The sequence below is a fragment of the Stegostoma tigrinum genome, chromosome 1, assembly GCF_030684315.1.
Source record: "Stegostoma tigrinum isolate sSteTig4 chromosome 1, sSteTig4.hap1, whole genome shotgun sequence".
In the NCBI taxonomy this organism is placed as follows: Eukaryota; Metazoa; Chordata; class Chondrichthyes; order Orectolobiformes; family Stegostomatidae; genus Stegostoma; species Stegostoma tigrinum.
Window position 1 is genome coordinate 73,065,027 of NC_081354.1, and position 27,385 is coordinate 73,092,411.

The 27,385-nt window shown below is 42.7% G+C and overlaps 1 protein-coding gene across 3 annotated transcripts in view; it reads right to left on the reverse strand.

Moving 5' to 3' along the window:
• Positions 1 to 1,128: 1,128 nt before the first annotated feature.
• rasgef1ba (RasGEF domain family, member 1Ba) overlaps positions 1,129 to 27,385 on the reverse strand; it is an 82,727-nt gene continuing 56,470 nt past the window's right edge. For all 3 annotated transcript variants that reach the window (XM_059646253.1, XM_059646255.1, XM_059646250.1), the window contains 4 exons: positions 18,465 to 18,560; positions 14,914 to 15,037; positions 8,567 to 8,639; positions 1,129 to 4,492 (listed from right to left, as the gene is read on the reverse strand). In XM_059646253.1, coding sequence (XP_059502236.1) covers positions 4,468 to 4,492; positions 8,567 to 8,639; positions 14,914 to 15,037; positions 18,465 to 18,560 — 318 coding nt within the window. In that variant the 3' untranslated portion in view covers positions 1,129 to 4,467. The remainder of the gene's footprint in view (positions 4,493 to 8,566; positions 8,640 to 14,913; positions 15,038 to 18,464; positions 18,561 to 27,385) is intronic.

Consider the following 27,385-nt stretch of genomic DNA (forward strand, 5'->3'; position numbering starts at 1 on the left):
AAGTTACGATAGTGAGTGGCCCACAGAGTAAATTGGAGGTGCTGGTGTTCTCATGTATCTGTGGCCCTTGTCCTTCGAGAAAGGAGTTGTTAGTTTGGAAGGTGCTGTCAAAGGAGCTTTGGTGAATTTCATGGCAGCTGCCAGGGTAGTGGGCACACCTCCCCAGGAAGTGGTTAATGGAATGGAACCTCTTCGTGTTGATGTGTTCTGCAGTGCTGTGATTCCATTCTGGGCGGTTGATCTCACCCTGCACTTAGGGGAAGCCAGCTATGATTCTAAATCTTACCGCCTATACTGCAGCATGATCCTTGCCATGGAAATGAACTGATATGACCTTGTCCAGGCAGCATCAGTCAAATTCCTGATTCATTTGTGGGGGTATGATGGGGAGATCCTACATTTCACTCCCCCAGAAAACGTCAGTTGTGTGAGAGTTCAGCATTGTACTGACAGCTTTTACACAATTTGGGACAGGATAGCCTTCCACTCCTATAATCCTTAGGTCTTGTTCTCATTTCATTAGGAGTGTCATGGAATACTCTCTATTTACCTGGATGTACAGCTTTAAAAACACCCAAGAAGCTCTAAGCCACCCAGTTAAAAAACACTCACAGCCTTCAATGTTCACTTCCTTCACTGTCAATGCAGAGTGACGGCAGTATGATCTACAACTTGAACTGCAGCAACTCACCCCGGCTCCTTTGACAGCACCTTCCAAACCCGCAATCTCGGGCAGAAGATGCTTGCTGTACAACCAGCCAGAGCAGCCATAATGAAGCAGGCCCTGGAATTAAGGTGAGTTTCTCAAACTCACTGGAAGATGTCAGGCAGAACTCTGCCTAGGTGGGGTGGTGGATCAATCGTGAAGGAAAGGTCAGGATATGGTGGCCTCCCTTTGTGGCAGTGAGCATCTCTCACTGGTAAAATACCAAGGGTAGTGGTGAGTCCCTTAATTAGCTACAGTAAAGAACCAATGGTGGCAGGAATGTAACAGGCACATCATTTCCTGCCACTGCACCTAATTTGACATCCCCATCATGGCATCCAATCTCACTCCAAGTTAAATTCATCCTGTTGTGTTCCAAGTTCTTTTATTTTAAAAAGACATGCAAGAGATGGAAAATTGAGTAAAATTCCATGAATAATTTATTTCATTCATCTCTGCTGTATGTCCTTTTGATGTAACTACTGTTTCTTCCATTTTCAACATTTTCTGCGAGCAAAACATGGATATTTTAATATTAGAAAGGTCTGCTTAGTCAAAACATTTGACAACTTGTGGGTTCGTGATCCATTTTGATATAAATACCCTGTATTCATTGAATAAACTTCAAAACAAAACTGCAACAGATGATGAAGAGAAAACAAAACATGAGATGAACTGATACTTGGTTTGCAGCCAAGGTGCAAGTGTCAACAACTGTAGATTTCATAAAAACAAGACAAGCCACTTCCTGTTACTCATCCCCGTTGTTGCAAGTTTGGTATTCCTACTTGAAATCCAAAGGCATTTCCAATCATTCCAGGTTGCAACAGAGACTGGCTAATCCAACATGTTGGAGTCCAAATATCAGTTGGCTATGGAAAATGATTGCTGTAAATAAGTTCTGCTGAGAATTAAAACAGAATACAAACACTTTTCCCATGAACATTTGGTTTTGGAGTAGGCTTTTATTCATTGCATTAACGGGGAGCAAAGGCATTACTTTCAACTCCGCAAATAGCTACAAATTGGATGGTAATCTACTAGGTTCTACTCCAGTCATTGATTAATAAGCAATGACTGACACCCAATATACTACCAGTAGTAAACCAAGTTATGAGGGGGAAAAAACAAGTTGCTGGAAAAGCTCAGCAAGTCTGGCAGCTTATGTGAAGAAGAAATCAGAGTTAACGTTTCGGGTCCGGTAACCCTTCCTCAGAACAGTTGTGAAGGGGCTTTCCTATGGCACAGTAGTAGTGTCCTTACCCCTAAAGCAAGAGGCACAGGTTCATGTCTCACCTGCTCTCTGAGTGTATGGAAGTGTGTGATCACATCTTTGAATGGACTGATTAGAAAAATAGGTCAGTTTAAAACAAAGTTGTGAACATTTACATAAAGGGTGGTTCACATGTGGTATGAACTTCCTGAGGAAGGGGATGGATGTCGGTACAATTACAACATTTAAAAGATATTTGGATAAGTACAAGAATTGGAAATGGAACGGCATGGGCCAGGAGCAGGGAGCTGGGACTAGCTTAGTTTGGGATTATGGACTGGTTGGACTGAAGGATCTGTTCATAGAACATTACAGCACAGTACAGGCCCTTCGGCCCTTGATGTTGTGCCGACTTGTCATACCGATCTCAAGCCCATCTAACCTACACTATTCCATGTATGTCATATGCTTGTTTAGTGTTGCATAACTCTATGAAGTTCCATTTCTTTAGTACAGGTTGACTGGAACCTGTGAGCTACCATGACTAATGTTGATAGGTACTGAATCTGTTCTGTGACATATTATCAAGTCACTATATGAATTCATGCTTATAAAACAGGGAACCTCACCACAGCACTGGTTCAGATGAAGTTAGTCCAACGTACTAGTCAATGGTGCAATTTGAGGACTCACACATAAACCCAGCATCATCCATTGTAAGTTGCATCATGTCAAATTTTGAGTCTGTTCTCTGCTCTGGTATACATATTCGGAGAATTCAACATTAATACGGATTGTAGTTTTCCAATTTTGTGTCGATATTAATGATGGTACTTTATGTAACTTTGGCAGAAAAATCCTGCTGTGTTCCATGTAATCTGCCAACAACATTAATGGACCAGCCAATTCTTTGTCTTAATCATAGCACTCCTAACTCCGTATCAGAAATGACAGGGTTTGAACACCACTCTAAACAATCCTGCAGAGGTGGCGACTAGTTTAACATCCAGTGGGTAACATGAGTCATAATGGAGTGAGGTGCCTAGAAATCCTGCCATATAGAAATGCTGGTTATTGCTTCCCATGGATATACAGACTCACTAATAATCATTTGCTAGCACAAGTACTATGTGCTGCTGCATACAATTGTCAAAGCTGCTATGCATGACTAGAATATTTTTTCTCTATTGCTTCAATAATCTGTAGATTGAGCTATTCAGTATAAAACAACTTCACTTGTAGACTTGGTGAAAGAAGAAACCTTCATTATATATAAAAGCTCAATTTTAGCTGCATAAAATTAAAAATAAAGTCTACTTTTAAGCGATCTTGACACTTGAAATACATTATGATACACACATAAAAGTATAAATTACATACACAGATAAATTAACCACAAATTGTGATTTAAAAAAAACACAAAAAGGCAACAGCAGGACAAAATGCCTGCAAAATTTCACCTTTGTTCAAGTAGTTTACAAAGACATGTACATTATCTTGTCAGCTCCATTAGCAAATCACTGGCATTTATCTTTTTCTGAATCACATTCATTATTTTTTATCGTCCCATGATGTCTATCATGACATAAGGAATGGATATTTTTAAGTGCTTACACCTACTGAAAGCAAGTCAAAGATGTCTAAAAGTCAAGGTATTGCACAATCCTAATGCTGAAGTGACTAACTAAACAGTGCATTTCCTAGGATAATTAACCACCTACAACTTCATTAATGAATCTACAAGTCTTCCTACAGAACCAGTCCCTCTGTTGCTTCTGCTGATTGGGTACACTATTGCTTTCACACCACTATTTTAATACAAGTTGTGAAAATTACAAATATCTTCTAACAGCAACTAGAATGCTCTTTAACTCTTATATATGCCAAAATAATGCATTTGGGCATTTCCATTCTTTTAGGTTAATCTACATCTCAACATTTGTTAAAACCTATCCAAGTATGAATCACACAGCCATGCGGAATGTTTACAAAGTATTCTATGGGATCAATTTGGTCATGGATGTAACCATATTTCTCATATTACACAAATCTATTACCTATCCAGGACTACATTTCAGTGACCACTGTCATAAACATCATTAAATTAAGTCTTTTTCCCAATAATACTGAGTTGACTTAACCAGCAGCCATCTCATTATTCAGTTTTTATTCCAGTTATCTGGAGACCAGCACCAATTTTTGAGTTTCTGTCTGAAATAGCACAGAATAAGCAGCTGCATCCCTGACGTTTAGTCCCCAACTTGACAGCAAATACTGAAGAGATGTGCAATCATGATGACACTCTCAAAGTTCAATTCATAATGAATTTACATCCGTCAAGCTGAACAAAAAAAAAGTGACATGTTTGATCAGCGGCCGATGAAATACAGGCATCCAATGTCCATTTTGGCTCTAATTGAGATTCAGCCTCCTTTGTTCTGACTTGGGATTTCTAGACTACTGTAGGCCAACTGCCTTGTCCTCAGATGGCAAGTACTGCAAAACATCTTCGGAGTGGGGGTCATTTATAGAGAAGTTTGCATTGAAGCTAAACCCTTGTTAGAAGTGTTGATCTGGAAGAGAAAGAAAGACATTGTTTAAAGTGCACAATCAAATTGTGAAATAGGAACTTGGAAGAGGAGTGTGAATCTTAAGTTTTGTGATAAAGCAAAACACATCATAATCACATAATCAAGATTATTCAAGCTCTTTCCTTGGGTTAATTGTTTCATCAGGTACATTCAATTTATAATTACTCGTATCTGCTTTCTATAATCAGAATTAAAGCAATACATTTCTGGTGAGCTCTAAATAGGCCAGTTAAATGAACTGTGACAATTCCTCCCACTTTTTACCCTCAAGTATGAGATCATCCAAAGCTCTGCTGGCTGCTGTAACTCATACCAAGTCTCTGCCACCCGTCAAACCACTGCCCGCTGATATGTACTGGGTCTTCAGAAGGACATGCTTTGATTTTAAAATTTTCATTCTTGTTTTTAGAACACTTCACAGACTCAAACTTGCCTATTTTTCTAATCAACCTGTTTCTGAGATGTTATTACATACTTTTACAGCAGGTGAGACTTGAACCCAAGTCTCTTCGTCCAGCGGTAGGGATGCTACCAATGGTGCCAAGAAGACTCTAAAATACAATATATCTGTGTTCCCTCAACTTAGACCTCTTCAATGGGCAGCATGGTGGCTCAGTGGCTAGCACTGTTGCTTCACAGCACCATGGGACTGGGTTCAATTCTATCCTTGGGTGACAGTGTTGAGTTTACACCTCCGGGTGCTCTGGTTTCCTCCCAGTGTAAAGATGTGCAGGCTGGGTGGACTGGCCATGTTATATTGTCCAGGGATATGCAGACTAGGTGAATTAGCCATGGGAAAAGCAGGGATACGAAGGATTGGTTCTGGGTGGGGTGTTCAGAGGGTCAAAAAGACCTGCTTCCACACTCTCGGGATTCTGTGCATCCTCAATTTTAATTGATCTGCCCTTCATGGCCATGCTTTTAGGTTCCAAAGACTTCTGCTCTGCAATTCCATCTCTGAACTTCAATAAATCTTGATCCCCCTTTCCTCTTTAAAGGCAATCATTAACTTCCACGTTTTTGACCAAACCTTTGGTCATCTGTCCTAAAATCATTTTATATAGGTTGGCGGCAAATTTTATTTTGACACTGTCCCCTTGAAGCACCTTAGGATGTTTTACCAATTTGAAAATGTTCCACAGTTTATATTTATAAAATATATTTAGAATATGGTTAAGGTTATAATCTTGAATCACATCTTAAAGGTACTGTTACTCATCATGAAGACATGGTATATATTATACAAATATATTGGCAAATGGCTGTAAACTATAAAGCAAAACTGTTTGGGTAAACTTGGGAGGAACCTGTTAAGTGTAGCATATTAAGTCTACACACCCAGTTTAAAGTCGACATTCTTCCTCAATTATTTTTATTAAACATCACATTACTCGTCGGGGAGGTGGTATTGTCATTGGTTTAACATTCTGAGGGCACAGGTTCAAATTTCACCATGGAGGTAAGGATATTTTATTTTGTATTAAAATTTGGCATTCAAAAGCTAGTTTAATGGTGATCATTCTCAATTGTCGTAAAATTCCAACTGGCTTACGAATATTCTTCGCAGAAAATAATCTACTGCCCTTACCTGGACTGGCCTACATGTGACTCCAGACCCACTTCAATGCATTTTTCTCTGAACTGACCTTCAAGCAATTAGGGATGGACAATAGATATTAGCATATCCGGTAATGCTGACATCCCATGAATGAATAAAACAAGGGATTATAGGCTTCCTGATGAAGCTCTGACTTGCAGATTTTAAAGCAGACCAGCAATGGAATGAGAGATAACAAAGTGTGAAGCTGGATGAACACAGCAGGCCAAGCAGCATCTCAGGAGCACAAAAGCTGACGTTTCGGGCCTAGACCCTTCATCAGAGAGGGGGATGAGGTGAGGGTTCTGGAATAAATAGGGAGAGAGGGGGAAGCGGACAGAAGATGGAGAAAAAAGATAGGTGGAGAAGAGAGTATAGGTGGGGACCTAGGGAGGAGACAGGTCAGTCTAGGGAAGACGGGCAGGTCAAGGAGGTGGGATGAGTTTAGTAGGTAGGAAATGGAGGTGCGGCTTGAGGTGGGAGGAAGCGATGGGTGAGAGGAAGAACAGGTTAGGGAGGCAGAGACAGGCTGGGCTGGTTTTGGGATGCAGTGGGGGAAGGGGAGATTTTGAAGCTTGTGAAGTCCACGTTGATACCATTGGGCTGCAGGGTTCCCAAGCGGAATATGAGTTGCTGTTCCTGCAACCTTCGGGTGGCATCATTGTGGCACTGCAGGAGGCCCATGATGGACATGTCGTCTGAGGAATGGGAGGGGGAGTTAAAATGGTTCGCAACTGGGAGGTGCAGTTGTTTATTACGAACCGAGCAGAGGTGTTCTGCAAAGCGGTCCCCAAGCCTCCGCTTGGTTTCCCCAATGTAGAGGATGCCACACCGGGTACAACAAATACAGTATACCACATTAGCAGATGTGCAGGTGAACATCTGCTTCATATGGAAAGTTGAGGGATGTGTTGGAGATGGCCCAGGTGAACTTGAGGTTGGGGTGGAAGGTGTTGGTGAAGTGGATGAACTGTTCGAGCTCCTCTGGGGAGCAAGAGGCGGCGCCGATACAGTCATCAATGTAACAGAGGAAGAGGTGGGGTTTGGGGCCTGTGTAGGTGCGGAAGAGGGACTGTTCCACGTAACCTACAAAGAGGCAGACATAGCTTGGGCCCATGCGGGTGCCCATGGTGACCCCCTTTGTCTGTAGGAAGTGGGAGGAACCGAAAAAAAAAGTTGTTGAGGGTGAGGACGAGTTCAGCTAGGCAGATGAGGGTGTCGGTGGAGGGGGACTGGTCGGGCCTGTGGGACAGGAAGAAGCGGAGGGCCTTGAGGCCATCTGCATGCGGAATGCAGGTATATAGGGACTGGACGTCCATGGTGAAAATGAGGTGTTGGGGGCCACGGAATTGGAAGTTCTGGAAGAGTTGGAGGGCGTGGGTGGTGTCACAGACATAGGTACGGAGTTCCTGGACCAAAGGGGAGAAAATGAAGTCCAGATAGGTGGAGATGAGTTCGGTGGGTCAGGAACAAGCTGAGACAATGGGCCGACCAGGGCAGGCAGGTTTGTGGATTTTGGGAAGGAGACAGAAACGGGCCGTGCGGGGTTGGGGAACAATAAGATTGGAGGCTGTAGGCGGGAGGTCCCCTGAGGTGATGAGGTCATAGGTGGTATTGGAGATGATGGTTTGGTGCTTGGGGTGGGGTCATGTCAAGGGGGCTGTAGGAAGTGGTGTCGGAGAGTTGGTGTTTGGCCTCGGCGATGTAGAGGTCAGTGCGCCATACTACCACTGCGCCACCCTTGTCTGCAGGTTTGACGGTGAGGTTGGAGTTGGAGCTGAGGGCTGCCCGTTCTGCGGGGGAGAGGTTAGAGTGGGTAAGAGGGGTGGAGAGGTTGAGGTGGTTAATGTCTCAACGGCAGTTGGAGATGAAGAGGTCAAGGGAGGGGAGGAGGCTTGTGGGTGGTGTTCAGGAAGAGTACTCGTGTTGGAGGTGGGTGAAGGGGTCAGTGGAGGGAGGGTTAGGCTCCCGGTTGAAGAAGTAAGCGTGGAGGCGAAGGCGGCGGAAAAACTGCTCAATGTCCAAACGTGACTGGTATTCGTTGATGTGTGGGTGGAGGGGGACAAAAGTGAGCCCCTTGCTTAGGACTGACCGTTCTCTTCCAGCAATGGAATGATACTAGGTAGGCAAAGACCTTTGTGAAATACTTGCTCTATATCAATTCTCATAGAGGGATTGGTGCACATAAAACCATTTGCAAACAAACATGTTTGATGTCCTTTTGTTTTCAATTTTTCAATTTCAATATGGTTTGGCTAACTTTCAATGGAGAATCAAAATAAAAGCACACAATCACAAACTGAACAGATCAAAAACACAATACTTCCATTGATCCTTAAACAAAAATAAGTAAAGGGAAACATGTAATTATCTAGGATTTATATATAAATTTGAACATATGCTTTTTTAATATAATAGCCCCTACACTAAATAGCTGTTTAATGAGCTTTGATGTCTACCTTAGAGACTTCCACCTCTCCTTCTCAATGTGGTTCTCAGGGCTTTCACTATCATACGAAGCCAAGTAAAGTGCTGAGGAGAAACAAGATAAATAATAGTAAGATACATTGTTGCTAATTTCATAATTTCAATCTAAAACAAAATTTGTCTTGTACAGTTCTTAGGCACAAAGAAATGACAACACAGAAAGCTTTTAAGCCTGCACCTGCTGCAGCTCTTCAGATTCAGTTCTCTTTGTGATCCCCTTTTTCTGCTCCTTCCCTTTAAACTTCTGCCACTGAATCTAAGGGATGAATTCATATCCAATCTATTCTGGAATGTAAGCCAACCATAAATGGCAAGGAGTCAGGTTGTTTGCTTTGCTCTGGCTTTAGATAATTCTGGTAAAGTACACTGAAAATGAACTGGTAAAGCAAGTCTTACAGTCCGTCTAGGTTTTAGAAACAAGTTAAATTTGACCACGATTAGGAGGCAAAACGAGTGACATATTAAGGAGTTGTGTCCATGGCAATATGCAGCTGAAAGACAGGGCAATCTCTTGTATTGATTCACTGGTCTTGTTTGCCAAGGATCAGCAGAAATCTGCGCTTTAAATGCTGTCAAAGATTGGCAGCTTTTTTTAAATTGAGAAAGATATATATTTCCGATTTAATTTGTTCAAATTTGAATTTCAAAGATGGCAGGAGATATGTCTAACCTCAGCCTGTAGCAATATTTTAGTTTTCCTTGCTTTATAATATTTCCCATAGAGGGAAACATGCACAACCAACAGTAAAGCTGATGCTTGTTGCGCAGCTACTGAATTAGATTCTGCATCATTAGAACACGTAACAAAATTATGCTATAATTATTTAATAATTCAGGACGTGCAAATTAATCTGTAATCATGTGAAATTGTTGTTAATCGTTAACTACTGCTTAATCTTTAATGTTTAGCTAAATAACAGGCACAATTGTTCATGACAGTGTTTGTTAAGTTATTCACAGGCTGAAAAAAAATTACGAGGCTTATGTAATCTTCAGTGAGCAAATTGCAATGACTAGGGTAGTTTGTTCAACATTGGGCTACCTTACAATAGTACTTATTGTGTGTAACATCACATGTAGATTCACATGGATCAAGGGCCCCCTTATGAAAGTGATTCTTAATACTGACTATAAGATAACCGTCCAGAGACTGAACATTGTAATAAAGTAGCAACTGTAATAAATAAATTGTAAGAAAACAATAAAGACAGATACCAGTGCAACAGGCCATTTTAAACTGTTGTACTTATTTGCTATGTTTGAAGCACAGATTTTGAGAGGATTTATGAACAGAATATAAACTTCTTTCTGAGTGCAGAGGAATGTAAATGATGAGAAATTAGATACCCATAGTTTGACTTATTCTTTCACCAATCCTAGAAATCATTTTTCTATTTCCCATTGGCAGCTTGCATTTATACAGCAACTTTAGTTTAACAGAATTTTGCCTGAAGTGTTTGCCTAGATTATTTACTGAATTTTCAGGAGTGTAGCTTTAACTGTAACCTCCTGACACAAAGGAGAGAAGGGTGCCACTGATCTAAACGAACTCCCTGTCAAACATGGTGAAAACAGGACTTTTCAAAGGTAAAATACAGAGAGCTGTTTCCCTGAAATCTAAACAGTAATTAGTTTAAATCTCTGTTCTTATGCACTTAAAACACAATTATATTTCGGTCAAACTTATACAGCAGCCTTGAAAGATGTTTTAGGTAATGCAGTTAATAAAACTGACAGTAAGTGATATGTCTGTGTAAGGTACAAGGATTTTTATTAAGAAAGGGATCAAAGACAATGATTTATAATGGCCATGGGCATCACCTGAGGCAGATCAGGCTAACCAGATTTCAGAAAACCGATGTGACTCATGAGAGACAAGCTCAGCTGAAATTAACATCTTTTCCCAAGGCAATGAAATTCTTCCCTGGAAGGCTTGAAAAGATTCTCATCTCCTGTCAGATTCTGAATCATCACATGACTTGTTACAGTCATACAGATATACAGTTTGGAAACAGGCCCTTTGGTCCAACTTGTCCATGTCAACAAGATATCCCAAATAAATCTAGTCCCATTCGCCAGCATTTGGGCCATATCCCTCTAAACCCTTCCTATTCATATGCCCATTCAGATGCCTTTTAAATGTAATTGTACCAGGCTCCACCACTTCCTCTGGCAGCTCATTTCAACACTCACCACCCTATGTGTGAAAAAGTTGCCCTTTGCATCCCTTTTATAACTTTCCTCTCTCACCTTAAACCTGCGCACTTTGGTTTTGGTCTCCCCCATTCTGGGGGAATGACCTTGGCCATTCACCCCATCCATGCCCCTCAAGATTTTATAAACTCTCTCAGGTCACCCCTCAGTCTCCAAAAGTCCAAGGAAAACAATCCCTGCCTATTCAGCCTCTCCCTACAGCTCAAATCCTCCAATCCTGGCAACATCTCTGTAAATCTTTTCTAAACCCTTTCTAGTTGTGGAAATATTATCATCTATAACTACCGGTGAGGTGCCTGATGATTCATGTTGTACCTTTGTTTAAGAAAGGCTGTAAGCAGAAATTGGGGAACTACAGACCTGTGAGCCTGACTTCAGTTTTGCGTAAATTGTTGGAGGTGATAATGAAAGATAGGATTTATGGGCATTTAGAGAAGCAAAAATTGATTAGGGATAGTCAGCATGGTATTGTGCAAGGAAAACTGTGTCTCACAAACTTGATTGAATTTTTTGAGGATGTTACCAAAAAGGTCGATGATGGCAGAGCAGTAGACATTGATTATTTGGATTCTGGTAAAGCCTCTGGCAAAATTCCACATGGTAGACTAATTAGAAAAGTTAGGATCATGGGATTCAGGGTGAACGCGCCAATTGGATACAAAATTGGCTTACAAAGGAATCTTCATCAAATGGGTCAATGGGCTGAAAAATAGCAGATGGAGATCAATCTGGACAAATGTGAGGTATTGCATTTTGGTAGAACAAACAAGGAAAGGGCTTATAGAATTAATGGTAGAACTCTGGGTAGTGTTGTAGAATAAAGAGACTTAGGGGTATATAATTCTGTAACATGTGTCACATATAGACGGGATGGTTAAAAAGACATTTGGCATGTTTGCCTTCATTGCTCAGTCCTTTGAGTATGAGTTGGAATGTCATCTTGAGGTTGTATAGGACATTGGTGAGGTCTCTTCTCGAATACTTTGTGTCCAGTTCTGGATGCCCAGTTATAGGAAGATTATCAAGCTGGAGAGGGTTCAAAAGAGATTTATCAGGAAGTTGCCAAGTATGGATGGTTTGAATTATAAGGAAAGGCTGGATAGGCTGGGACATTTTTCCACTGGGGTGTAAGAGGTGAAGAGGTGACATGAAAGAAGTTTATAAAATAATGAGAGGTAAAGCTAGAGTTGATAATAGTTGTCTTTTCCCCAAAATGGGGAATTTAAAGACTTGAAGTCACATTTTTAAGGTGATAGGAGAGAGATTTAGAAAAGACACAAGGCGATTTTTTTTACACAGAGGGTGGTTCACATGTGGAATGAAATTCCTGAGGAAGTGGTAGATGTGGGTACAATTACAATGTTTAAAAGACATTTGGGTGGATACATGAATAGAAAGGTTTGGAAAGATTTGGGCCAGGAGTAGGCTAGTTTAATTTGGGATTACGTTCAGCATGGAATGGTTGGACTGAAGAGTCTGTTTTTCTATGCTGTATGACTTTAAACTCTATAACATCCTTTGTATAGCAGGGAGGCCAGAATTGCATGCAATACCACCAAAAGTGGCCAAACCAATGTCCTGTACAGCAGCAACATGCCCTCCCAACTCCTATACTCAATGCGTTGACCAATGAAGGCAAGCATACCAAATGCCTTCTTCACCATCCTATCTACCTGCGAATCCACTTTCAGGGAACTATGAACCTGCACTCCAAGGTCTCTTTGTTCAGCAACACTCGCCAGGACCTTACCATTAAGTGTAAGTCCTACCACACCTCGGCCCATTGGCCCATCTGATCAAGATCCCATGTTGGAGTTAAAAATTGCATAAAATTATTAAGTACAGGCACAAGCGGACAGAACATAAAATAGAGGGTATTTGATTGCTTTCTTGAGAACAAAAGCTTGGCGACACAATGAGTCCTTAAAAAGGTGCCTCCGCTGCTGATGCTCCCCAACAACAAACAAGCACAGATGGTCTCTATTATTTTCTCAGAGTTAGCAAAGAACAAGAAAATCTTGCAATGTGCACTATACTAAAAATTATTTCATCACATTTCAATAAAGAAAAATTATAACCAAGGGCTAAACAAGATTAAGCTTTGTTGTGACCAAGTGAGGTAATTCACCACTCCTCACTTGATTTTAACAAATTTAATGTAATTTATAGGACATTTTCTACATTGAGCAAAAATACATTCAAGTTTGGAACTTTCAATTAGTTTATAATCAAAATTAACTGATTTTTTTTTAAGGACTTATTGTGTCGCCAAGCTTTTGTTCTCAAAAATCAACCTGACAACAATTCACAATACCCATTGAAAAAAGTTATAATCCATTTGCATCATTGTGTGGTCTTTTATTTTACCACAATGGAAATAAATAAATGTACTATTTCTACCACAACTCTATTGAGAAGTCTTGTAAATCAGTGCTGATCAATGGTTTACAAAAATTACACACCTACAGCAGCACTGATGGATGCCACACACCTATTGTACTAAAGGAAGTCACAAAATAATTGGAGGAAGTTACTCAAGCCTTTTATTATTCCAAATGAAGCTTTACACTTCAATAAGATGTGATGGTGCGAATAGACACAGAGAAATCGCTGTGAAGTCTAAATTTACTTGAAGAGCAAGCCATCTAAGATATAAAAACAGGAATTGCTGGAGAAATCCAGGCAGCCACAGTAGAGAGAGATACAGTCAACATTTCGAATTCAACTTGACACCAATTTGGGGAGTGAGAGACTGCAAAGGGAAGAGGGGCTGCAAAAAAAAAAGAGGCTGGAAATGGGAGGGAAAAGCTTCAAAGGGCTTGCTAAAGAAATGCAGTGCATCTGCAAAGTAAGGAGATGAGCTGCAAAGCTACGGGCAGGGTGCTGCAAAGGGGGTAGCAGCACTCGAAAAGCCTGAGGTGCAGTAATGGCGACAGCAATGAAATACCTGGGGATTAGGTAATCAGGAACACTTGAAGACATTGAGGAAATGAATTCCTTGCAAATGAATGTGAAATAATTATCTTATGGCTACATAAATTCAGGAGCTGCTGTACGAGCGAAGCTAAGATAGCTATTGTATCGTAGATGTTATTGTAACTGAACAGTTTCAGTTGAATAAGTTGATACTGAACAGTTTGATTTCGTAAAGATTTGTATTTATGTGTTATCACACCTCAAAGTGTCTCACAGAGTGTGATTTACTTCAGGTACGGCAACTGTGTTACAGCTCAACATGCAACTGATTAGCTGTGACCTCAGCAGTCTGCTGAGAGTGTGTTTGGGGTGATTGCCTTTTGTGTATTTAAGTGCGTGTCAGATATTTGAAAAAAATTGTTGCCAACTTATACCTGCTGTCTTGTGAAAATGTAAATACTATGGTTTTAGGAAGTTAATCCTTTTCTTACATTTCGTGGTTTTACGTTTACTGAGGCAGTGACGATGATGCTGATGTGTCCTTCTCGTTCGGCTTCTGTGTGAACCAAAGATAATCCATATACCAACACAAAAACAACAAGGTATTGTAGCTATATCTGTATCTCCTGCTTAAGGAGATGGGTCCTGAAAGGCATAAAATGGCATTGGAAATATCTAAAAAGGAACTCCAATAGAAAAACTGGCCCCTGGTCCCCAGGCCAAGGTTGCATTCATTGTAGTCTTCTGCTGAAAACCATAATTGGAAATAAATACTGGAAACTTTATAATACTAGAGTACTGCATTGACTATATTCCATTCTGATGAAGATATTCAAATTCTGTGAAGGACAGATTAAGGAAATAAATGGAGAACAGGACTGACACATTGTTTCTCTGTAATATTTTTTCCTCTATTTCCTGAAACCCAAATTTGTGTGGTGGTGTGATTCCACAGGTGGACAGATCACCAAAGCACTCACTGTTTGTGACAGTTCTATCCCCAGGGTCCCGATTCCAGGGACAGGCCAGCACTAGCCTGTGGCTAGAGATTCAGCAGATCTCCCTACAAAGAGGCAGTGTGGGTATTTTGCTGACTCCGCAGCTGGCTGGCACACAGGCCCTCAACAAGTTCTATCCAGTGTGTTATCTGGACAGCACGGTAGATTTTCAAATATTCTTACTGACTTACTATCTTCAGAGAAGACAGGAGCTGTGAGAAGATACTGAAGAATTTTGCGATCATGTTCGAAGGGGCATTCCACTTGTTTCCAGGTCATAAACTCACTGACTTGCTTTGCAAGCTCCCAGAATTTCTAAAAAGAGAAGTAATAAATTCATCCAACAGCTGAGTATAATCTTAGATGAAATTAAAGAAACATCATTTTTTTTTTAATGGCCTTAAAACATAAAATACTTCACAAACTTTATGCCCTTGGACCAAGCTCACAGTGGTATGTGCAGAAAATATAAAAGGAGGATATAAAAACATAACATAATTTTGGACATCAAATTAAGTATTTTAAACAATGTGTGGTTAGCAGAAAAATAATATTTACCAACAGGGGCACCTGTGAGCTTTAAAAAAATTCTTGTAAATAAATGGGTGAGTTGGGCATTGGAGAAGCAATGTTCACATAGGGAATTAAGAACTAGGAGCAGGAGTAAGCAATTAAGCACCAAGCCCGCTTCACTATGCAATACAATCATGACTAATCTTGTCCCAGCCTCTACTCCACTTTTCTTATCGCTCTCTGTAACTCATTACTAATTAAAAATCCGTATATCTCATCCTTAAATTATTCAATGTCTCAGCATCCACTGCACTCTGGAGTAGTGAATTCCACAGAATTACAACACAGTTGAATCCAGATTCAATCCTCTGTTCTACTGTGTTTCCAAACTCTGCAAAGCTGTGATGCCAAGTAAAGTGCTGATAAGCTTGAGGCACATTACATAGGTTGGACAGACCAATTCCATATCTACCATCTAAATCTGGCATTATCAGTGGCTTGGCAGATGACCTGCTCCACTTCCCTCATAACCTGTTTATTCACTCATGGGATGTGGGCTTCACTGGTTGGCCAGCATTTATCGCCCATACCTAGTTGCCCTTGAGAAGGTGGTAGTGTGCTTTCTTCTTGAACTGTTGCAGTCCATGTGTTGTAAGTAGACCCACAAGGTCCTTAGAGAGGGAATTCCAGGATTTTGACCCAGTGACAGTGAAGAAACAATGATATATTTCCAAATCAGGATGGTGGTTGTTTGGCGGGGAACTTGAAGGTGGCGGTGTTCCCGTGTTTATGCTGCCTGAAGGTGGAAGGTGCTGTCTAAGGATGTTTGGTGAATTTCTGCAGTGCAGTTTGTAGATAATACACACTGCTGCTGCTACTGAGCATCAATGGTCGAGGGAGCAGACGCTTATGAACGTAGCACCAATTAAGTGGGCTGCTTTGTCCTGGACGGCGTCAAGCTTCTTGAGAGTTACTGGAGCTGCATTCCATGTTGCAGGTGGCAGGGAATATATGAAAACAGAACTTCGGCTTGCATGTGAACTCTAGCTCTGAAACTGTAAAGGGACATCTGCTCTATCCAGTCTTCATCTTTGCTCTTAATATTCCTACAGCAGAGTACATACTGCAAACAGCCTGGAAAGGTGGGCATGAGTTCAGGATGAAAAACATCTCGCATAAAGTAACACACACAGGTAAAAATTACTATCAGTAGTGTTATTGTGTAACTTCTTGACATTCATATCAAAACGTTTCCTTCCACACTTTTGACAGAATCAAATAAACATTTCATATCAGAAACAAAAACAGAAGTTTCAGTGGTGAGTGGGGTTCCACAGGGCTCTGTCCTTGGGCCTCTACTGTTTGTAATTTTTATTAATGACTTGGATGAGGGGATTGAAGGATGGGTCAGCAAGTTTGCAGACGACACAAAGGGCGCAGGTATCGTTTACAGTGTAGAGGGCTGTTGTAGGCTGCAGCGGGACATTGACAGGATGCAGAGATGGGCTGAGAGGTGGCAGATGGAGTTCAACCTGGATAAATGCGAGGTGATGCATTTTGGAAGGTCGAATTTGAAAGCTGAGTACAGGATTAAGGATAGGATTCTTGGCAGCGTGGAGGAACAGAGGGATCTTGGTGTGCAGATACATAGATCCCTTAAAATGGCCACCCAAGTGGACAGAGTTGTTAAGAAAGCATATGGTGTTTCGGCTTTCATTAACAGGGGGATTGAGTTTAAGAGTCGTGAGATCTTGTTGCAGCTCTATAAAACTTTGGTTAGACCGCACTTGGAATACTGCGTCCAGTTCTGGGCGCCCTATTATAGGAAAGATGTGGATGCTTTGGAGAGGGTTCAGAGGAGGTTTACCAGGATGCTGCCTGGACTGGAGGGCTTATCTTATGAAGAGAGGTTGACTGAGCTCGGTCTCTTTTCATTGGAGAAAAGGAGGAGGAGAGGGGACCTAATTGAGGTATACAAGATAATAAGAGGCATAGATAGAGTTGATAGCCAGAGACTATTTCCCAGGGCAGAAATGGCTAGCACGAGGGGTCATAGTTTTAAGCTGGTTGGTGGAAAGTATAGAGGGGATGTCAGAGGCAGGTTCTTTACGCAGAGAGTTGTGAGAGCATGGAATGCGTTGCCAGCAGCAGTTGTGGAAGCAAGGTCATTGGGGTCATTTAAGAGACTGCTGGACATGCATATGGTCACAGAAATTTGAGGGTGCATACATGAGGATCAATGGTCGGCACAACATTGTGGGCTGAAGGGCCTGTTCTGTGCTGTACTGTTCTATGTTCTATGTTCTAAGTTGCTGGAAAAGCTTAGCAGGTTTGGCAGCATCTGTGAAGAAAATAATCAGAGTTACCATTTCAGGTTCAGTGACCCTTGCTTCAAAGGGTCGCCGGACCGGAAACATTTCATGTTAGTTGATTTAGCGTTTTTGTGCAAAACTGAAGACTGGAAATACTACTTGGTAAAATCATATTTATTACTTATGTGACTGTATTCCTGATGGCACTGTTTACCTTTAGTTTCAATCTTTAAGAAGTCAATTCTCACTCATGAAATACTGTTTATAAATCATTTGTCAGGGGCAAAATAAAAACAGCGTGGCCAACAATCTGAGATAGACAACAGGTGACCAAGCAGCAGGATTCCACAGGGGCAAAGAGATGAAACAACAGGGAAATTAGATAAATAAAATGTCAAAAAGAGAGACAGCCACACATGCTGCTGAAACATCTAGCGAAAGGCATACTAAAGAAACAGTAGATCAGTAAAGAATTTTGGAAAGACAGAAAAAAAAACTCAAGACAATCAGGTGAAGTGACTCAAACTAATATCAGAAATGTTGCAGGCAATAGGACTGGCCCAAGGATTAAAGCAAGAGATCAATTTGAAAGCAAATGGACACAAGACATCTCAGAGATAGCTACATGACAGAATGATGTGGTAAATAGATGAAGATCAAAAAGAACCAGAAAGGAGAGGGAAAGGTTCGTGGGTGCACATCTACTCTAAGAGATGGATTGAAAAATAGTCTGTAGCAATGTTAATCTGCACACTACTTAATGGTTAGATAGCAGCCAAATAGCCTAATTTCTTATTTTTAAGGATATCTTCTTTCAAAAAGTTTGGTTTTACTCAACGTTCATGTGGGGTTCCCCTTTTATTACTTTTCACCGGTATTCAGGGCTTTAAAAACAGACAAAATAACATCAGAATTACCTCAAAATTGACATGGCCATTCAGTAACCGGTTGGCACAACCCTCGTTTAAAAAGTAAATATCCTTGATTAAGAGACTGCAGAAAGGGATTACAATCTGTCAAAACAAAATTATGATGAAATAAAAATTAGTTATAAGCTTCAGTTGAACCCTGCATCCTATCAGTTATCCATTAATTACAGATATTAATAAAAGTGACTGGAATATTTTAGGAGCACAGGAGCAGGAATAAGCCATTCAGTGTAGTCATGCCTGATCATCTAAATTATTCTTTTGTCCCTGCACCAACTTATATTCCTTAATGTTTTGATATTTAGAATCTGTCAATCTCTGGCTTAAATACGTTCAATGACAGCGACTCTACAGCTCTCCATGGTATAGAGAACTTCAAAGATTCAAAGCCCTGAGAGAAAACAAAATCACCTTTGGTCTTAAGTGGCCTCCCTCTTATTTTGAAATTACGTTACCTGGTTCTAGACTCCTGAAAAAATCCCCTATTCCCAATTCCTTCACCTCTGCCACATCTGCTCCCAGGATGAGGCATTCCACTCCTGTACATCTCAGATGTCCTGGGTTTTCAAGGACCACAACTTCCCCCAAATCAGTGGTCGAGAATGCCCGCGAATGTGTTTCCTGCATTTCCCGCAACTCATCACTCACACCCCCATCCCCGCAATAACAACCAAAACAGAATCCCCCTCATCCTCATGTACCACCCCACCAACTTCCAGATCCAACATATCATTGTCCAACATTTTCGCCATCTCCAATCCGATCCCACCACCAAAGGCATTTTTCCCTCCCCACCCTCATCTGCCTTTCAGAGGGACCACTCTCTCTGGGATTCCCTTGTCCGCTCCGCGCTCCCCTCCAGCCCCACCACATCCGGCACTTTTCCCTGCAACCACAGTAAGTCCTAAACCTACCCCTACACCTCCCCCTCACCCCAGGCCCCAAGAAGACGTCCCACATCAAATAGATGTTCACCTGCACATCTGCTAATGTGGTATACTGCATCCACTGTTCCCGTTGTGGCCTCCTCTACATCGGGGAAACCAAGCAGAGGCATGGGGACCGCTTTGCAGATCACCTACGCTCGGTTTGCACTAAACAACTGCACCTCCCAGTTGCGAACCATTTCAACTCCCCCTCCCCTTCCTCAGACGACATGTCCATCCTGGGCCTCCTGCAGTGCCACAATGATGCTACCTGAAGGTTGCAGGAACAGCAACTCATATTCCATGTGGAAACCCTGCAGGCCAATGGTATCAATGTAGACTTCACAAGCTTCAAAATCTCCTCTCCCCTTACTGCATCCCAAAACCAGCCCAGCTTGTCCTTGCCTCCCTAACCTGTCCTTCCTCCCATCTCAAGCCCCAACCCCATCTCCTACGTACTGACCTCATCCCGCCCCCTTGACTTCTCCATCCTCCCTGGACTGACCTATCTCCTCCCGACCTCCCCACCTACATTCACCTTTACTGGCTCCATCCCTGCCTCTTTGACCGGTCTGTTGCCTTTCCACCTATCTTCTCCACCTTCTATGCGCCATCCCCTTTCTCCCTATTTATTTCAGAACCCCATTCCCCTCCATTTCTGAAGAAGGGTCTTGGCCCGAAATGTCAGCTTTCCTGCTCCTTTGATGCTGCTTGGCCCGCTGTGTTCATCCAGCTATCAAAAAAAAGTTTTACCGACATCTACTCTTGCCCTTTACATATTTTATAGGTTTCAAGTTCACCTCTCAATCCTCAAAATTTTAAAGAATTCAAACCCGATTTCCCCAATCCCTTTTCACAGGACAGACACATCATCTGGGAGCCAGCAGGTCGAATCTTCATTTCACCCCCTCAGTGGAAGCTTCTATAAAGGGACCAAAACTGCACACAATACTCCATGTGCTGTCTATGCAAGCATCTATACAACTCAAACCTTGTAGTAAAGACTAATATACCATTAACTTTCTTAATTGCCTGCTGCATTTTTAGGCATAAGCCTTCAGTCACTTATTGACAAGGTTACCCAGGTTCCTTTGTACGATGACATTTTCTACCCTCTTATTATTTCAGAAATACTTAGCACCTCTGTTTTCCCTAACAATGCGGGTAATCTGACATCTTCCCACATTAGTTTCCATATGCTATGCACTTGCCCATTCACGAAGTCTGTTTAAATTCTCTTGAGGCTGCGTTGCATTGCCGTGACAGCAGACTTCCCACCAAGCTTTGAGTTTTCTATGAACATGGAATGGTGCATGTGGTGTCCCAGTAACTGTACATCTTGCAAATAACATGGGCCCAAGTATGGAATATTTCAGTACCCCAACAGTCACAGCTTGCCAACACGAGAACAGCCCATTTATTCCTACACTTTGCTTTCTGCCTATTAGTCAATACTTAATCCTTGCCAAAAATTAGGGTAGGGAGGAGATAGGTCAGTCCAGGGAGGACGGAGAAGTCAAGGGGGTGGGATGAGGTCAGTAGGTAGGAGATGGGGTTGGGGCTTGAGATGGGAGGAAGGGTAGATGGGTTTAAACTAATTCAGCAGTGGGATGGGCACCAAAATTCTAGTTCGACTATAGAAAAGGTTGGGAGTAGGGTGGTCCGAAATAAAGGTTCAGGGAAGCAAGATGGCACCGACAAGTAAGAAGTTGGTTTGAAGTGTGTCTACTTCAATGCCAGGAGCGTCCGGAATAAGGTGGGTGAACTTGCAGCATGGGTTAGTATCTGGGACTTCGATGTTGTGGCCATTTCGGAGACATGGATAGAGCAGGGACAGGAATGGTTGTTGCAGGTTCTGGGATTTAGATGTTTCAGTAAGAACAGAGAAGATGGTAAAAGGGGCGGAGGTGTGGCATTGTTGGTCAAGGACAGTATTACAGTTGCAGAAAGGATGTTTGGGGACTCGTCAACTGAGATAATGTGGGCTGAGGTTAGAAACAGGAAAGGAGAGATCATCCTGTTGGGAGTTTTCTATAGGCCTCCGAATAGTTCCAGAGATATAGAGGAAAGGGTAGCAAAGATGATTCTCAATAGGAGTGAGGGAGACAGGGTAGTTGTCATGGGGGACTTCAACTTTCCAAATATTGACTGGGAACACTATAGTTCGAGTACTACAGATGGGTCAGTTTTTGTCCAGTGTGTGCAGGAGGGCTTCCTGACACAGTATGTAGATAGGCCAACAAGGGGCGAAGCCACATTAGATTTGGTACTGGGTAATGAGCCTGACCAGGTGTTAGATTTGGAAGTAGGTGAGCACTTTGGTGATAGCGATCACAATTCTGTTATATTTACTTTAGTGATGGAAAGGGATAGGTGTATACCACTGGGCAAGAGTTATAGCTGGGGGAAAGGCAATTACGATGAGATAAGGCAAGATTTAGGAAGCATAGGATGGGGCAGGAAACTGCAGGGGATGGGCACATTAGAAATGTGGAGCTTACTCAAGGAAAAGCTCCTGTGTGTCCTAGATAAGTATGTACCTGTCAGGCAGGGAGGAAGCTGTAGAGTGCGGTGGAGTTGTGAATAGTGACGAAGGATGCTGTAGGTTGCAGAGAGACATAGATAAGCTGCAAAACTGGGCTGAGAGGTGGCAAATGGAGTTTAGTGCAGACAAGTGTGAGGTGATGCACTTTGGTTGGAGTAACGGGAAGGCAAAGTACAGGGCTAATGGTAAGATTCTTAGTAGTGTAGATGAGCAGAGAGATCTCGGTGTCCGTGTACACAGATCCTTGAAAGTTGCCACCCAGGTTGACAGGGCTGTTAAGAAGGCATACAGTGTTTTAGCTTTTATTAATAGATGGATCGAGTTCCGGAAACAAGAGGTTATGGTGAAGCTGTACAAAACTCTGGTGCGGCCGCACTTGGAGTATTCTGTACAGTTCTGGTCACCGCATTATAAGAAGGATGTGGAAGCTTTGGAAAGGGTGCAGAGGAGATTTACTAGGATGTTGCCTGGTATGGAGGGAAGGTCTTACAAGGAAAGGCTGAGGGGCTTGAGGCTGTTTTCATTAGAGAGAAGAAGGTTGAGAGGTGACTTAATTGAAACATATAAAATAATCAGAGGGTTAGATAGGGTGGATAGTGAGAGCCTTTTTCCTAGGATGGTGACGGCGAGCACGAGGGGGCATAGCTTTAAATTGAGGGGTGAAAGATATAGGACAGATGTCAGAGGTAGTCTCTTTACTCAGAGAGTAGTAAGGGAATGGAATGCTTTGCCTGCAATGGTAGTAGATTCGCCAACTTTAGGTACATTTAAGTCGTCATTGGATAAGCATATGGACGTACATGGAATAGTGTAGGTTAGATGGGCTTGAGATCGGTATGACAGGTCGGCACAACATCGAGGGCCGAAGGGCCTGTATTGTGCTGTAATGTTCTATGTTCTATGTTCTAGTTCATGAGCTTCAATTTTGCTAACCCACCTCCTGGGAACAGCCTTATCAAAAATAACATCTGAAAATCCAAAATATATATTCTGTTAGTAATATCCAGAAAAATAAAATCTCAAATAGGACTGTAAAATAATTTCTCCTTCACAAAACTATGCCTTCTGCTTCCTGCCTCTTGACCAATTTCTGGATTAACCAAACCATGCTGGTTATGCCTAATCAGATCATTATTATCCATTAATACCAATTTATCACATTCTCAAAATGCAGCAGTTCACAAAGACAGCAGCTAATAATAGACCTGTCATGTTAATGGAGATATCATACTGCTTATTTTAAACAAGATAACACCTCCACAGAAAGATTAGAAAACTAATTTCACGTGAGTTGCATGGCTGAACCTTAATATTCAGATAATTTCAAGGTCATTGGTTTTTAGGTTTCAATGTTGTTGCATCACATTGTCTCATTTTTATACACTAGTCTCCATCCTGCTCCTGACTCCAGCTCTACACCGAGCTCCAGCCCCAAGCTCTACTGGACATTTACCATTTCCCCCCGGACCTCCCCCTTACTGAGGCTGAAAGGTCAGCAAAGGGCTCACCTTCATTCCCCTGTGCCCACATATAAGTGAATTCCACATGTATCTCGACGTCAAGTTCTTTTTTTGTCACCTCCGCCTCCCTGCCTTTTCCTTTGAACAGGAATCCAACCCACCCTCTGCTGACCCCCTCTCCTGCTCCAGCAAACTCCATCCTCCTGGACACCCGCTCCCAGCCTCCTACCTTCCTCAACCTTTTCATCTTAAACTGCCACCACGAAATCAATCGCTTGGATCTCCCTGCCCCGCTCACTCACTCTAACCATTCCCCATCGGAACACACCTCCCTCCACTCCCTTTGCTCCAACCCCAATCTCACCACTGAACCTGCCGACAAGAGGGGCACAGTGGCAGTGTGGCGAATTGACCTCTACACTGCTGAGGCCTGAAACTAACTCTCTGGTACCTCCTCCTACTATCCCCTCGATCATGAACCCACCTCTGGTCAGCGAGCTTTCATCTCCCAGACCATCTACAACTTCATCAGCTCAGGAGATCTCCTGTCCACAGCCTCCAATCTGATAGTTCTCCAACCGCGCACTGCCTGTTCTATGTCCTACCTAAAATCCATAAACTTGACTGGTCCTGTTGTCCCACTGTCTCTGCCTGCTCCTGTCCGACCGAGCTCACCTTCCCCTACATCAACTCCATTCTTTCCCCTTTGGTTCAGGAACTCCCCACCTACATCCATTACACAACCCATGCCCTCCACCTTTTCCAAAGTTTTCATTTCCCCAGCCCCCAGGACCTCACATTCACCATGGAAGTACAGTTCCTGTATGCTTGTATCCCCCATAAGGATGGCATGGGAGCCCTCCGTTTCTTCCTATTTCATAGGCCCAACCAGAGCCCTTCCACTGACTCCCTCATTCGCTTGGCAGAACTGGTCTTCACCGTCAACAATCTTGCCTTTGATTTCTCCCACTTCCTACAAACCAAAGGGGGGATCACGGGCACCTGCATGGGCCCGAGCTATGCCTGCCTCTTTGGAGGATTCGTGGAACAGTTCATCTTCCATAACTACACCGGCACCATCCCTCACCTCTTTCTCTGTTATACTTTATGACAGCATCAATGCGGCCTCGTGCTCCCAAAAGGAGCTCAAGCAGTTCAACAACTTTGCTAACACCTTCCACTCCGCCCTCAAATTTACCTGAACTATTTCTGACACCTCCCTCCCCTTCCTGGACCTCCCTGTCGCCATCTCCGGAAACCGACTCATCACTGATATTTATTTCAAACCCAGTGACTCCCACAACTACCTCAAATACACCTCCTCTCAACCAACCTCCCACAAAATGCTATCCCATACTCTCAATTTCTCCACCTCCGCTGCACCTCCTCCCAGGATGAAGTGTTCTATTCCAGGACATCGCGGCTATCCTCCTACTTAAGACACTGTGGTTTCCCCTCCTCTGTAATTAAGGTTGCTCTCAACTGCATCTCCCCCATTTCCTGCACTTCTGCCCTCAAACTCTCTCCGTCCAACAACAAGAGTAGAGTCCCCTTGGTCCTCACATATCACCCAACCCCAACAACCTCTGAATACAACTCATCATCCACCGACATTTCTGCCACCTATAATCAGATCCCAACACCAAAAAAATGTTTCCCTCCACACCCCTCTCTGCTTCCCGCAGGGCTATTCATTCCGCGACTCCCTCGTCAGCTCCACACTGCCCACCAACCCGTCCACCACACCCTGGTACCTATCCCTGCAACCACAGGAGGTGCTACACCTGCTCATACACCTCTCCTCTCACCTCTGTCCGCAGCCCCAAACAATCCTTCCACATCCAGCAGAGATTCATCTGCACCCCATCGACCTGAATCATTGCTTCCGTTGCTCCTGATGTGGTCTCCTCTATATCAGGGAAACCAGTCTGCACAGCATCTACACTCTGCATGCACCAAACTACCCGACCTCCTGCATGCCATCCATTTGAAGTCCCCTGGCAACGTCCTGGGTCTCCTGCACTGTCAGAGTGTGGCCAAACGTAAACTGGAGGAACAATACCTGATATTTCGCCTTGGGAGCCTAAGCCCAAGGGCCTGAATATTGACTTCACCAGCTTCAAAATCCCACCATCCCCAGCCTTACCTCATGTCCTTCCTCCCTAACCTGACCTAACCTAACCTATCTCCCTACTCACCTATCAGCTCGAACCTTCTCACTGACCAATCACTATAACCCCTTACCTGCATCCCACCTACCTTTCCCCAGCCCCACCCCTCCACTCTATTTATTTATGGGCTCCCTTCCCCTTCCCCAGTCCTGATAAATGGTTTTGGCCCGAAATGTTGACGTTCCTGCCCCCTGGATACTGTCTGACCTGTTGTGTTTGTCCAGCTCCACATTTATCTGGCTTCCAGCGTCTGCAGTCCTTACTACCCCCTCGTCACTGACACCCTAATATTCCATCCTGTTTTTTTCAGCCAAAATCTAAAATCCAGAATGACCAGATTCCATTGTCACTCTGTGCTGAGTCATCTGATTTGTCATGGGTGCCTAACAGATTTCAACACTCTTGGATTGTGATGAGAAAATCACTGATATCCACTGATTGCCAAAAACCAACCTAGCTGTAAATTTAAATCGTAACAAATAAGACCAAATTGGACTGTAATATGGTCCCTTTTATGTTTGAACAAACTTAATGCTACTACTTATTTTTTGAATAATAGCTACTTGGTTAAACTACTGGGGAGTAACCCAAGTCATAGAAATCATGACCGAGACGGTGCTAAATATAGGAAGGAAATGAACTAAATAACCTCTTGACACAGACAGAAAACAAATGCAGTTAAAGCTAAGAAAATGGCAACGTATTTGATGGAGTCAACTTGGATTTCAAAGGTCTTGATAAGGTTCCGAACCCGAGACTGACAGTGAAGGTAAAAGCCTGTGGAATCCAAGGAAATTTGGCTAATGCAGAATTAGCCGAGTGGCAGGGAGCAGAAGGCAATAGTCAAGGGGTGATAATGGGAACTGCAGATGCTGTAGAATCCAAGATAACAAAATGTGAGGCTGGATGAACACAGCAGGCCAAGCAGCATCTCAGGAGCACAAAAGCTGACGTTTCGGGTCTGACCCTTCATCAGCTTTTGTGCTCCTGAGATGCTGCTTGGCCTGCTGTGTTCATCCAGCCTCACATTTTGTTGTCTTGAGCATAACTGAGTTTTTTTTATTGCCTACGACGCAGAATCAATGGGCTGCAGGACCTTTTTCTCTGCTGGCAGTGTTCATTTTGAATTTGCATGGGATGCAGTTTGTATTGAGCAAGAATACAAAAAGGATAACTAGTCATCTGTTTTATTCTCTTTCTGAGACTTTCTTTCTCATGACTTCAACTTATAGAGGGTTCACTGAACTGTTAAAATGTTGTGATTCGCAAATTGAATTTAGTCCACGTAGCAAGCAATGCATTGGCTTTGAGTACTATCGAAGCAACACATACTTATAAAGTGAATTTTGAATCATCTGCTGCCTTGAAATGGTTAACACCATATTCCTCCAACACTTATCCATAGGTACCCCCACAGGATGAGACTACCCTCACAGCTTCTTGTCTTGGCCAGAGGAACATGTGCTTGGCTTCTGGGCCAGCCCCTGCACCATCACATGTAATATCACAAGTGGATTGATCCAGTATTCCTTGCTATTTCTCATCTGCACTCTGAACCTCAAAGAAACAATTCAAAAGCTCAGCCCAGGGTTCTGCAATATATGGTGACCACACCCAGCTCCACTATGTCAGCCCTGTTGTGGATGAATGTTCTCGACCAGATGCATGATTGTGTAATAGCCACACACAGCAGCATGAAATGTATCGTGCAGGCCTTGGGCTGTGATAAACAAGCAAGTGAAAAGTTAACAATATAATGCACTGATAAAGCTCACCAAGTATAACAACTAAATGTTCCCGAACCACC